The 13752-nt window shown below is 35.3% G+C and overlaps 2 protein-coding genes across 2 annotated transcripts in view; both read right to left on the bottom strand.

The window, feature by feature from the left end:
• LOC100182520 (zinc transporter 1) overlaps window positions 1-6847 on the bottom strand; it is an 8785-nt gene extending 1938 nt beyond the window's left edge. Inside the window, exons 1-8 of the mRNA XM_026837757.1 lie at window positions 6634-6847; window positions 6248-6426; window positions 5563-5692; window positions 4714-4868; window positions 4255-4374; window positions 3619-3830; window positions 3233-3362; window positions 1777-1929 (exon numbers count right to left, since the gene is read on the bottom strand). Coding sequence (XP_026693558.1) covers window positions 1777-1929; window positions 3233-3362; window positions 3619-3830; window positions 4255-4374; window positions 4714-4868; window positions 5563-5692; window positions 6248-6426; window positions 6634-6799 — 1245 coding nt within the window. The 5' untranslated portion in view covers window positions 6800-6847. The remainder of the gene's footprint in view (window positions 1-1776; window positions 1930-3232; window positions 3363-3618; window positions 3831-4254; window positions 4375-4713; window positions 4869-5562; window positions 5693-6247; window positions 6427-6633) is intronic.
• A 1748-nt stretch (window positions 6848-8595) lies between these two features.
• Window positions 8596-13752, bottom strand: part of LOC100182517 (vacuolar protein sorting-associated protein 11 homolog) — a 14113-nt gene continuing 8956 nt past the window's right edge. Inside the window, exons 18-25 of the mRNA XM_009862538.3 lie at window positions 13199-13341; window positions 12742-12911; window positions 12136-12221; window positions 11434-11555; window positions 10841-10936; window positions 10513-10606; window positions 10093-10203; window positions 8596-9455 (exon numbers count right to left, since the gene is read on the bottom strand). Of these exons, the coding sequence (XP_009860840.1) occupies window positions 9333-9455; window positions 10093-10203; window positions 10513-10606; window positions 10841-10936; window positions 11434-11555; window positions 12136-12221; window positions 12742-12911; window positions 13199-13341 (945 nt within the window). The 3' untranslated portion in view covers window positions 8596-9332. The remainder of the gene's footprint in view (window positions 9456-10092; window positions 10204-10512; window positions 10607-10840; window positions 10937-11433; window positions 11556-12135; window positions 12222-12741; window positions 12912-13198; window positions 13342-13752) is intronic.

Below are 13752 nucleotides of genomic sequence, written 5' to 3'. Positions count from 1 at the left end.
AGTGGTGCATACGATTCAATATTATTAGCGTGCAGTGGTACAGTGCATGTATTAAGTTTGTAGAGTACAATGTACATTCATACATTTGCTGTATTACAGTGAGGAAATTGTGTATATTTTTACAGCACTTTTTGCAGTCTTACATTGTGAAAAATTAGTAAAGAATTAAAAGGGGAAAAATTAGGTGTATTATTACAGTGTGAAAAATATGTGCGGTTTTACAGTGTAAAAAATTTGTAGATTATTGCAATGTAAAACATAGGCCAGTCATTATGAATGGCCATGTTCCAAAAATGACTAATTCTGCAATTCTGCTACATAAATGACGTTTCTGCATGCTAACCTCTTTGTTTAAAACACGACTGTTTATTCTGTTATCTGAGAATAAATATGACGTAACCGCACTGTAGGTGGCTTGCTAATGTAGGCTGGGCATTATTTACCTTGTTATTTAAACTAAATATTGCGCAACTGTCATAAGAGAACTTTATTTGAGTAACTTTTAAAACCAAATTAGTTGTACATTATGTCATGTACTATGTACATTTCAAAACAAAGTCCAATTTTCGTAACACTACACACTCTGTATGTGTTTAACCTATATTTTAGTTCTACTGAATATGACGTAGTTCATTTAAACCAGCGGTTCCCAACCTTTTTGGTGCCGTGACCCTTTTATAACATTTGCCAAGTTGCGGTGACCCCAAGGATAAAATTAGTTGGGTCGCTTTTGAAAGTTATGTAGGCTAGGCTACCTATGGTTGATGCCGGGAATTCAATAAAATCGCGACCTCAAGTCAAACTTTTGCTTAAATGCATTTTAGCAATCAGCAATTAAATTTTTTTTTATGGTAAAGGCCTTTGTGACGTAATGAATTACCTAAAATCAAACGAGTAGCCTAAATCCTGTAATTTTTCATGGCCGCTAAACTGCCGTTAAAATCTTGCTTTCCGAGCATATTTTCCATTATTTAACGAAAATCCTGTAATGAGGCCCAGGGTGTTCTGGTTTGTCTAGTACTCTAGTAAAATCGCGATGCACTCTGTGGTGAGCTGCCCATTGTTAAGAGTTAACTTTCTAAATTTCTAAACTAATGAAATTCTAAACTTTTCAGAAGGCCTCAGGTGACCCCAGGCAAATTGTCAGGCGACCCCAGTTGGGGTCGCGACCCACAGGTTGGGAACCGCTGATTTAAACATAATGAATAAAAAGCGTTTTTTATTATATAATTAATATAATAACACCACTTTTTTTAGGTGTAATGTATTATTTCTTTTGCTATTTTACATGGGTGAGGTCCTGTAGCACGAGATTTAGACCGGAGTTGTCGAATTATCCAATATTATTTCCTAATTTTTTTTACAAAGCCATATAATATCCAAATATCTTGAATCTTGATCATGTTTTAAACAATTAACAACGGTCTATGGGAGTCGTTAGAATACGGTTTTACATTTTTTAAATGTTCTTTGTTTACTACCTAATGGGACAAGAAAATAGAACGAAAAGACGACCCATCTTTCCCCACCTACTATTATAATATCTCCTTTCTATTCTATATGGGTGAGGTCCTGCAGCACGACACTTTATGGGACTCAAAATTTAGACCAGATTTGTCGCATTATTCTATACTATTTCCTAAAAAAATTGTACAAAGCCACATAATATCCAAATATCATGTTTCAAACAACGTCTTTGGGAACCCAGCGGTTTAGACCAGAGTTGTCGCATTATTCTATAATATTCCTAAAAAACATATAAAAAAATCAACTTACAGCAAGTGTGGGAACGTCATTTACGCTGCAACAACGTTTGGTTTTACAAGAGTTTGTGTTACAGACCATAACGCAATTGGGCTGGGGACTGGTGTGAAACTCCGGTTGGACCGTTGTTGAATGGATCCCTGCATCGTGTAGTCTCTGTTTTATCTGCAAGAATAATATTTAGTAGAGGTCGACCGATATATCGGTTCACCGATATTATCGGCCGATATTTACGTTCCACCGATAATCGGTATCGGTAAAAAAGCGCCGATATTTCACCGATATATTAATAGTTCGTGCGAAGCGACGTGCGTCCTACTTGACCTTTACGTGTGTTCGTAGTTTAACGTCCACGTGCCTCGTACTTTAGCCTTCACGTGCGTGCTAGTTTAACGTCCACGTGCGTCATAGTTTGACCTTTACGTGCGTCGTATTTATGCGTGGTAGTTTGACCTTTACGTGCGTCGGAGTTTGACCTTTACGTGCGTCGGAGTTTTCGTCGTAGTTTGACCTTTACGTGCGCGTCGTAGTTTGACCTTTACGTGCGTCGGAGTTTGACCTTTACGTGCGTCGGAGTTTTCGTCGTAGTTTGACCTTTACGTGCGCGTCGTAGTTTGACCTTTACGTGCGTCGTAGTTTGACCTTTACGTGCGTCGTAGTTTTGACCTTTACGTGCGTCGTAGTTTTGACCTTTACGTGCGTCGTAGTTTGACCTTTACGTGCGTCGTAGTTTGACCTTTACGTGCGTCGTAGTTTTGACCTTTACGTGCGTCGTAGTTTTGACCTTTACGTGCGTCGTAGTTTGACCTTTACGTGCGTTGTAGTTTAACGTCCACGTGTGTCATAGTTTAACGTCCACGTGCGTTGTAGTTTAGCGTTCATGTGCGTCCTAGTTTCGTACAAAAGCAACACCTTCCTAAGAACATGCATGTTTCCTAAAAACATGTAGACCAACCAATTTTTCTCTATAACTTGCAATATCTTGAATACAGGCATTACTTTTGATTAAAACTGATCATTTCATATGTTTCGCTATAGTGACAAATATCGGTAAAATATCGGTATCGGTATCGGTAAAAGCTAAAAATATCGGTATCGGTATCGGTGGAAAAAAGTGATATCGGTCGGTCTCTAATATTTAGTAAGTTAGGGTAAAATGGTCGATGTTTTTGCCAGTAAAAGTATTTACACAATTATTTAACTGTATCTTTACGACTGTAAAAAGCGTTGTTAAGTGTTTAAAGCACGATTAGAAAATACGAGATGTTAGTGTTTTACATTCTATTTTCTCACCAATTTAGTGGTAAACAAAGAAAATGCGAAGAATCATAAAACTGTATCCTCACGACCCCCATAAACTGTCGTTAATTGTTTAAAACACGATCAAGATATTTGTATATTTTATGCTAAAGGTGTCCCATCTTCCCCAACCCTACTATTAATATATAATATGTATATATATATATACCTCTTTAGCTATTTCCAGGTAAGTTTCAGCATCACTGCATTGAACATGAACTGTTGCCACTAACTTCTCACCAGTAAGTTGCCATATGTGAAAGTCATGGATCTCCTGCACCCCCTCAATGGTTTGAATACTAAAATAATGATAGTTTTTAATAGAAGAATAATATAAGATGATATTGTGTTTACGGTCACCGTTTATCGTACTTAATGGCCCAGCGAGGGGGGTTTCGGGTGTCGCCCCACTTTTCCCCCCCCCAAAAAAAGTTCAAATTAAAAAATAATCCATTACCTTTGGGTTATAAGCAGGCTCGCTAACCAACTGTGCTACGGCGCCAGTAAAAATTAAGATATATTAGTAATGCCACAGTGTTTAAAAATGTAACTTACTTTTCTTTCATGTTTTGCAGCTTAATATGCTTTGGTACCGTCTGCAATAGAACCAGACTTGACTGTTTAAACAGTGGGTATGTTGTGGTTATCATTATCAACACAAGGAAAACACTCATAGCGGGGTCTATGTACATAATCCATTGGTTCACGTTAGTGACAACGTTCGCTGCAGTAGCGTTGCCAGTAGCAACCATAATCTTTTCCTCATACTGCAAAAAAAAGTTTTTTTCTGATTTTTTTAACAGAGTTTGAGATTTTTAAATTAGAGATGATTTTTAAAAGCTACCCGAAATTTTGGATAAAATTTTCTATTTATATATATATATATATATTCATACTTTGTAGTAACTAAATTACAAAACATAATAATAATAATAACTTTATTTGTCTATTTAATTACGGTAGCGAAGATTTAGTGATTTTTTAAACGAACATACCCGATATAGCGACAAAACAACAGTTGTTAAAACATGCTTAAACGTATTTACATTTTAGTTGGAAGAAAATAAGTGTGGCCGCTACACCTACATAAAAAAAGGGTTTTAAAAAGAAATTTGGACCAATGAAACTGAATTACTGCAATTTCTTAGAAAGTACCACACTAAAACTTATTTTGAGTGACTTAATTCTTACCGGTACAAGATATATAATTGTTGCGCTTATCATAACAATAACAGAGCCCAGAGCGTCGCCCAAAACGTGCAGAAACACAGCTTTCATATTCATGTGTTCTTCAGCAGAACTGTTGGTAGTCTGTTTAATATAAACAAAATATTACAGAGTTATAAGAATTGGTAGTGTAAGAAACTTCACGTATAGGAAATTACATAATATTTTTTACTTGAGTCAGAATTCACAGAAACTAATATTTTCTGCGGTTATTACTACCAAACATATTAAATAACTAATTTTTTAGGGAAATTCTCACCAAAATATTTTTAGCTTGAATGTTATTTTAGCCGAAAAGTATAAAAATAAATTTTCCATATAAGATAAACAGCAATTTAATTAGGGCACCAGTTCGCGCAATTACATGGTGATTTACTACTTAATAAATAATGATTTAGAAGCATTTAGATTCAGCCTACTCACTTCTGCATGATGTGAATGGGTATGATGATTACCATTTTCATGTTCGTGACCGTGACTGTGATCGTGACCGTGATTGTGCCCGTGACCATGATCATGGCCTGCGTGAGCGTGACCACCAAATAACACTAATCCGATTACATTGATTAACAAACCACCTGTAGATTAAGCAAACTTTAAGTGATGATTCCACAATAAGCACGAAATCTGACAGAAATAATGAACGAATTTAACAAAAGGCTTTAGCAAATCTGTAGTATAAAAAAAATTGTTTACGAAAATAAACTTATGCACATTTTTACCTATAATATGCACCACTGGCGTAAAGTAAGGGCGTGCAGCACACTTCTACCGATTTTCGAATTCGTTACTCCTATTTAATGCACGCACGTATAAAGTTTCGACGGTGCAATTAGCAAATTAACTTTGTAAAGAAATGTGTTAAAATTTGACTTACATTCATGAATATTACAACGCTAAATCGTTTTGTTTATAAATATGTAAATAACGCCCTTTTTAAAATATCGAGTGATATTTACACTTGCAAGTTAAACGATGACATATTGTGAAAAGTTTCGCGTAGAGGGCACAACTATTGCGTTACGATACATATGAGCTTAATTACGTTTGCGTGTATGCTGCCCTTTCACATAACTGCCAAACTCTACAGTCTACACCAATGCTAAGCACTTTTTGCAATAAAATGCTTCAGCAAAATTTAAGCAATTTGTTCGAGGGTAATTCATGCACTTAACGATTTATATATATTTAATGTATAGTGTATCTTCCACAAAAAAGAGTTTAACAAAGTGTTTTTCATATGAGATTTAGTGTTATAAATAAAACTCATACCTCCGCCAACAGCTAGTACAAGCTCAGGCTGAGAAATCAGACCTGGATCGTAGAATTTCTCAATTGCTTCCATCATAATTGAAATGCAAAGCGCAAGAAGAAACGTGGCATTTATAAGAGCACCAACAACCTGAAGAGAATTAAGTTAAAAAATGTGACTTTGAAATAACAGTATATTAAAAGCAAAAGCAATATTATATATAAAGTTGAAGAAAAAAGTTACTAAATGTAATTTTTAATTAAAATAAAGGTACATTTAATAAAAGTTGTGGAAAAAATGTGTCACAAACTCGCAATACATCATTTATATATTCAATAGCAGAGAGCAATTAAGGACAAAGTGCCTGAGGCAGACAACATGGCAAACAGGAAATAACAGACTGTTGCAGTAAAATGTATGATGCATTCATTTAAAGGAAATATATTTAATGTGAAAACAATGAATGCAAATGACCTATAATCTAGCCTTTGAGCATAGCCTGTTATAAATGAACGAAACTTGTTTTAAACTGGCGTGGCGGGGCAACGAGTCAACGACAGTCGCTATAACAAGGGTGTTCTGTTCCACACACCTCATGCTAGCTTACAAGACCTTTTTGGGTGATTATGTTTTAGGTGTTTTAAAAATGTTTTTTTAATGTGTGTCTGAGAATCATAATGGACCACTGGTTTAGAACAAAATTACCTCAAATCGAACCCAACCAAAGGTGTTAAAGTATGCTTGCTTTGAGGGCCACGGTGTTATGGACTGCTGTGCATCACGTTTGCTCATACGCACAGCTATAAGTGCAACTATCAATGATAATGCGTCTGATAACATATGGAAAGAATCTGCTATCAATGTCAAGCTGCTTGTAAGGTGACCTGCAAAATATTGTCACATTATAACAAGCAAATAAATAAAAATTAAACAGTAAGATTACACTACTTTTAGGCTACTCTGGCTTAAATACTATTGTCCAACTATGGCCTAAAATATTAATATTACATTTTGCCAACTTTGGCCCAAACCTTAAGTCACACCCTATATGACTTCACATATGCAGAATAGAATGTATTATCACTACTTACCTACAACTACTTCAGCCAAGAAATACACAACAATAAGACCAAGCATTGAAGAAAGCCTCGATGTTTTAGTCCGAACTATTTTTCCACAAAATCCATGATTTTCTTGTGCACTGTCCATTAGAGATTCTTGCTCTTTCAGTCTTTCTTCTGAATTAGCTAAATCCATTTTGACTGAAATAGCTTCAAAAACGACTGAAAATATGGCCCTAAAGTAGCACCTGCTGAATAAGTGAAACGAAAGTTACATTTTGTATTATTTAAACTGTCTGTGTATGTATCAATGTATGCAGAGTAAACTGTCTACGTCTGCACTTTAATTGTATAATATCTGTACCGGTTGCGCAAATACAATACTTGATAGCCGACTAGCCGGTACAAACCGTTATCCATCTAATGCTGTTGTAAATAATTTACGACGAAACTGGATTGCACACCTATTCTTTCACCGACTGTAACAGGCAGTGAGAGCGACGTAAAAGAACAAAACGACGAACATGCGCCAGACGCGTTCTGGTTGTGACACCGATGACATAGCTATTGGCTACCTAGCGTCTGCACCCACGCCGGCTTTACCAATATACAGCTATGTTCCCTATTGAAAGCTTTGGGCACGACACTGTTGTGGTGCCGTGCGCAAACGGTTGTCAAGAAGGGTTCCTGCCATTCCTTTCTTGCTGTGTGATTAATTAGAAACAATTACTCTGCCCACACAGCATACACGTAAAATATAGGTTCACATTCAAGAGCATACAAAACCAACGCGCATCTGAATCAGCAAAGTAAACATAAGTGTCCTACATTCGAGCGGGGGTCAAAAGCGTGCGTCAGATTCGTTTTATGCTCTTTCGTCCAAGCCAAGAGAACCGCAAACTAGTAATTTGGTCTGAGCGAAAAAGGTAACACAAATTTATTCGAACCGTACCGCTGGTTTCGAATTATCGTGCACACGGTTCAAACATTTGGAACAAAAGCTGACGCTTTGGGTTTCGTAATCCGATTTCCTATCTTTATTTAACCTCGACTCAATTCACAATTTGTACCGCGACGACTGCGGCCACGAAAAAGCGACTTATACCCGCTACAGCATGACACTTATCAAACATCACTCGTGTAATTCTAAGATTGCAAGTCATATATGTAAAAGATTAATTAACACACTTTTACACATCAAGTTTACTCACTAATGATGCGCTTTAACTGCATCGTCTTTATTAGTTTTTCGCTGACTTGCACTGCTATGTAAACGCTGCTGACACTGCGCCTCAGCATGCTGGTTCATCCGCACTAAACCAGCTGGCATGCGGCGACAATTCCTAGAAGTGTCGTGTGCACCATAGCTTTGTCGTGCGCAATACGCGATCGATGTATCGAAATTAATTCGTTAATTTATTTTCATTAAAAGTTGACGATCGATGGATCTACGACTTTTTCGAATTGCTGAATTGCAAAACTACAGCTTGACGTCTCCTTAATCCTGCATTTACTATCTGTGCTAGGAGCTATTTAATCCAGCAGCAGACTATCGCTGTTTGACTGCTTTTCAAATTGGTGCGACCTATTTAGCACGTCGTTGCGGTTTTTTCTTCCTTGTATTTTAAACAACTAAACGTCGCTTGGCTTTGTTAGGATTAATTTAACATCGATTTTATTCCAATACTGGGTTCAAATTATTAGACTCCTGTTTGGACATAAAACAGCGCAAAATCGATTAATGTATTGGCATATGTGGTTTACATTCTTATTTAAACGAAGAGCACCCAAATGGCTACTAAAAATTATTTCTTAGTTGCCTGCTTACCCAAATTGTAACAGCATATTATTTACAATTCGTAAGCTGTCAAAATGAATGGAGCCTATACGTTGTTTTGCTATGGTAATATAAGTTCAACGCTAAATGGTTTAAACTTTTAAAAGCCAATATTGACTTGATTTTCTTGATGTAACAAATTAAACATAGTGGAAATAGATAGGTTACATATTTATTGCAATTGCACAACAACAAAAGAATTGAACAAGGCGTATAACAACATTTGTATAATATTTTCCAAAGTTGTTTTGTGATAAATAAACATTGAGAATTTTATTACAAAAATTTCCGAAGCAGAAAATCAAGTAAATAGTTATGTAATGTTTAATGGGATGATTTATATTATTACTTATAATGAATCAGTTTGTGATTTACTTATTGGGTAGTGGTAGTATAATACGTGAATACCTTACAATATAAACTGAATTTATTATAATATATAGTTCTAGTAAAACAGTTTTTTTAATTTTTTTTAGTTTTTATGAATGACTGCCAATTTAGACAACCCATTAGTGACCACTGGGTTGAAGCAATTAGCGTTAAATGTCCTGCCCAAAGACACATTCGCCCACAATGGTAGCATTGAAGCACCTTGAACCCAAAACCTCTGGGTGTATAGGCTTAGAATTGTATATACAGTAGGGTGGAGGAAGATGGGTTTTCCATTTGGTAGTCAACTCAAAGAGTTATAAAATCGTATCCTCACAACTCCCATAGACCGTTATTAATTATTTAAAACCTTATCAGGATATTACCATATAATATGCTAAAGGTGTCCGTGTCCCCTCTTCCCCCACCCTACTATATATTAAAAATGGCTCACACATGATATACTGTCTATATATTCAATTCAATGAGTAATTGCAATAGAACTGGTAGGGGAATAATTAAATTATCTGCGGTTTGCTTGCTGCATCATTAACAACTCTTTCTGTAATGTTGGATCAATACCATGGGATCCAGGGCCACCAGATGCTCCCTTTGAGCTTGAGTCGCTGTCAGTTACCAAAGTAATCTGTATTTTAACAGAAATCAATTTTATACCTTTATAATGACTTAAGACAGGATATAGTATAAAAAAACAGTTGTTAAACCGCGCTTAGGGTTAAAAACATATTTACATTTAGTTGGAAGAAAATAAGCGTGGTCACTACACCTAGCAGACAAACGAGCCATTTACATCAAGTTGATCTTCTAACAGAAACAAAAGTGCCTAAAGAGGTATAGTTAGATGGACATTCTCATAAAACAAATCTAACCTATTATTTTTGGTATATTATGATTGATATAGTGCAGAAAATCTAGGGTAAACCTACATACCCTGCCACCCCAGGTTTGGCGCCTATAGAAGTAAAGAAATGCACACTTTACTACCTAACTATTTAAATACTGTACCAGTAGTTGTTAAGAATAACAATAACTTAATTTTCTCCATGTTAATAAAGATTTAAAAATATTTAAAAGGAAAAGACAAGGTATAGCGACAAAACAACAGTCAAACGAGATATTTACGTTTAATTATTATTAAGTTAGTATTCTAATAGAAACTAAAGCGTGCATAAATTGTTTTAGTTTTTTATTAACTGATCCCTGTTAGACAATAACCCTACATTGTCCAAATTTTCAAGGTACTGTGTTAACGAAAAGTTTACCTTGTTAAAAACTCCTTTGGAAAAGAAGTCTGCAATTACAGAGAAACCATCTGTAGAACGTTTCAGTTGATTGTTGAATTGCTCATGCAATGCCATACTACTTGCAAGAGTCTATGATATAATAATAATATAGTACTGTGGGGAAAGATGGGCACCTTTAGGACATACTACCTAAATATCCTGATCGTGTTTTAAACAATTTACAACGATCTATGGGATTCGTGAGGATACGGTTTTATAATTCTTTGAATGTTCTCTATTTAGTACCAGATGGGAAGAGAAAATAGAATGAAAATATGTCCCATTTTCCCACCTTACTCTATTTTAAACATGTTATACAATTGCCATATAATATACAATAGGGAAATTTTGCTACAGCTCGGCAGCAAGCATAAGGTTGCTTAGAATTTCTATTCAAACCTGTTCTTGTTCTCGTAAACTTTCCAAGATCTTTCGATTTTTTGGAGAACACACAGGACATTCTGTGTCACTGTCAGCATAGCTTTCAAAGCAACTGCAAAAATAATGAGAAAATGAATGAGTTTCACTTATCTCTTTGTGGTGGGCAGTTGTTATAACACAGGTGTTCTGTTTCACACACCTCATGCCCGCTTACAAGCTATCACATATGTAACTTTATGGTGATATTTTTTAAATGTATTGCTGATAAATTGGACAACCCAATAGTGACCACTAGGTTGGAGTAAAGAGCATACTAATATGCTTGGGTTAATGTCAATGTACTTACTGCATATGAAAGGCATGCTGGCAGAGAAAATGTACAGCGGGTAATTCAAGTTCATAAGAGCATGCTGCACACTTTGTTTCTTGAAATATTGTGGCACTGGAATTTAAAGGTAATATTATTTAAAGTTATCTCTAATACCTTGTCTCTTAACCAATACGAATGAATAAGGGTAAATTGCTTATCCTCGCGTGGCCGGAAAATGACATTTATTATAACATAGGTGTTCTGTTTCATACACCTCGTGCCAGCTTACTATGTAACTGTGTAGCTGGTTATTTTTTTGTTTTATGTATGGCTGACAATTTAGGCAACCCATTAGTGACCAGTGGGTTGGAGCAATTGCCGATAAATGTCTTGCCCAAGGACACATACGCCCACAATGATAGCATTGACGAGCCTTGAACCCATTACCTCTGGCTTAGAGGCAGGCGCGCTATCCAACTGTGCCGGCACCATATATATTAGGTTCAAGACTCAATATTGCCACCCCTGTGGGCATGTGTGTATTTACACCCATGTTATAACTCTTGTTGTTTTTCCATTTGCCATGCCAAGATAAATGATTAACTTTTTATTTAACATTGACACCACACCTTGTTTTCATTTGTTCAATGTGTTTTTTCATATCTTCGGTTTGTTCTTGATATTCAGAAATTGATTTTTCACATTTTTCAATTTCTTCACTTTCCTGTCGAACCCTTCTTAATATATAATCCTGAAAAACAAACAAAACATGTTAAACATAATATGTCAATCAAAATAACTTCTTTCTTCTATAATTATCACTGCAAGCTTGTTTTATACATAGGCGTAACTTCAGGGGTGGCAGGGGTTGCATTTCAGCCCAACATTAAACTCTTAAAACAAGGGTGACATCATATGTTTTAGCACCACATTTTACAGCCAATACAACATTTTCCCTGCTGTTAGGTGTCTATACAAGCAAGCAAAACTTAAGTGTATTGCATTCACTACATTTAACTAATAAAGGTCTTTTAAGTACAAGTCTAACTATATTTTGACAATGTCATTCCAGATTTTGTTAATATAATGTACTGCATTCACCACATTTTTCAATGAGAATCCTTATGTTTTTTAACTATGAGTCTAACTGTGTTTTGACAAAGTCGTTCCAAATTTTGTTAATATAATGTACTGCATTCACCACATTTTTCAATGAGAATCCTTATGTTTTTTAACTATAAGTGTAACTGTATTTTAACAATGTCATTCTAGATTTCCCTAAAAAAAGAGGCCTATACCCTTACCACATTACTCTTATAGTTTTAACTTACCCTAACAACTCCCAAAGTAACTGTAGAATTCTTTGAAAGCATCTGAATAACCAGTAATGGTGGAACCAGATTATGCTTTTCAATATGTGAGCAAGGGGTTAGGAAATTAAACCGAATTCAACAAAGCATATTTTTAAAAATTCTTCAAGAATAATCAAGTTATAAAAATTAAAACAAAAAAAATTAAATTATCCAAGAAAAATTAAAGTTATGTACAACTGTTATGGCTTAAAAATAAACCATTCAAAACCTAAAATATATGTCAGGATCAACTTATTTTGAATAGACTTATTAATTCTTAGATGGAGTGGCAACAACAGTCGTTATAACATGGGTGTTTTGTTTAACACACCTCATGCTTAAGATTTACCAGTAATGTAACTTTGTTGGTAATTATTTTAGACAAAGTTTTTCATTTATTTGTAATATGTGTCGGACAATTTAAGACAACTAGCACTGAGTTAGAACAATTTTCATTAATTGTCTTGCTTAAAGTAGCAAAGGCGAGCCTTGAACCGATAAACTCTGGGTTAGGCAGTCGGGCTAAACACTTTGCCATAGCACCAGTTTATACAACACAAACTAAACACCACTTAAAAAGGATATGAGCTAGGACTTGTGTGATGTGCTGTCTGCAATCCACATCTCTTTGTCTAGCAAAATATGTAAGTGCTTGTTGCCACAATGTTGGGTCTTTCTCTCCATAAGACCTACAAGTCTCAACAACTAAACCATGGGATTCATGGTCCATATGATAACGTAGGATCTGTTGGTACCTGAATGTAATGTAACTTACTTTATTGTCCTGTGGCCGGAAAATGACAGTCGTTATAACAAGAGAAGTGTGCAGCATGCTCTTATAAACTTGAATTGTTTTTTAGGAGGGCTGCCAATTTAGGCAACCCATTAGTGACCACTACAATGGAGCAATTGTCGTTAAGTGTCTTGCTCAAAGACACATACGCCCACAATGATAGCAGCGACGATTTTGGTCGGCTTTACATTGTTGCTAAAAACTGTCAAAAAAATAACACAGTACTTTAAATAAATCACTGATACTTACAGTTCACAGGCCTCATACAAGAACAAGATACCAGGCCTAAAGTTACTCATTTGACAAAGTAGTAAAGCTTGGTCTGTATCATATTTTTTCAACGATATTTCCTTTAGTAGATTCAGTGTGAGCTTTTCTTGGTCAGATTTACTCTGAAATGTTTGGAAAATTACTGCACTAGATTGTTCTGTTGGTATATAAGGCATAGACCTGCTTTATTAATGTATAGTCGAACAAAGCACCTTAAACATATAATATTCAAATATCCTGATCGTGTTTTAAACAATTTACAACGGTCTGTGGAAGTCGTGAAGACACTGTTTTAAAATTTATTGAAAGTTCTTTGTTTACTACTAAATGGGACGTGAAAGTTCTTTGTTTCTTGTGTTTACTACTAAATGTGTGTGAAAATAGAACGAAAAAGTGTCCCATTTTGCTCACCCTGCTATATATAAAAAAAACTATCTAGATTATTTTAAAATGTAATGTATGTATAAGTTATAAAAAATTAAAACAAATATGTATGTATGTATGTATGTATGTATGTATGTATGTATGTATGT

This window comes from Ciona intestinalis, chromosome 14 (genome assembly GCF_000224145.3).
Source record: "Ciona intestinalis chromosome 14, KH, whole genome shotgun sequence".
NCBI classification, from domain to species: Eukaryota; Metazoa; Chordata; class Ascidiacea; order Phlebobranchia; family Cionidae; genus Ciona; species Ciona intestinalis.
Note: the sequence above shows the minus strand (reverse complement) of the source record. Positions and strands in the feature narration are given on the sequence as shown.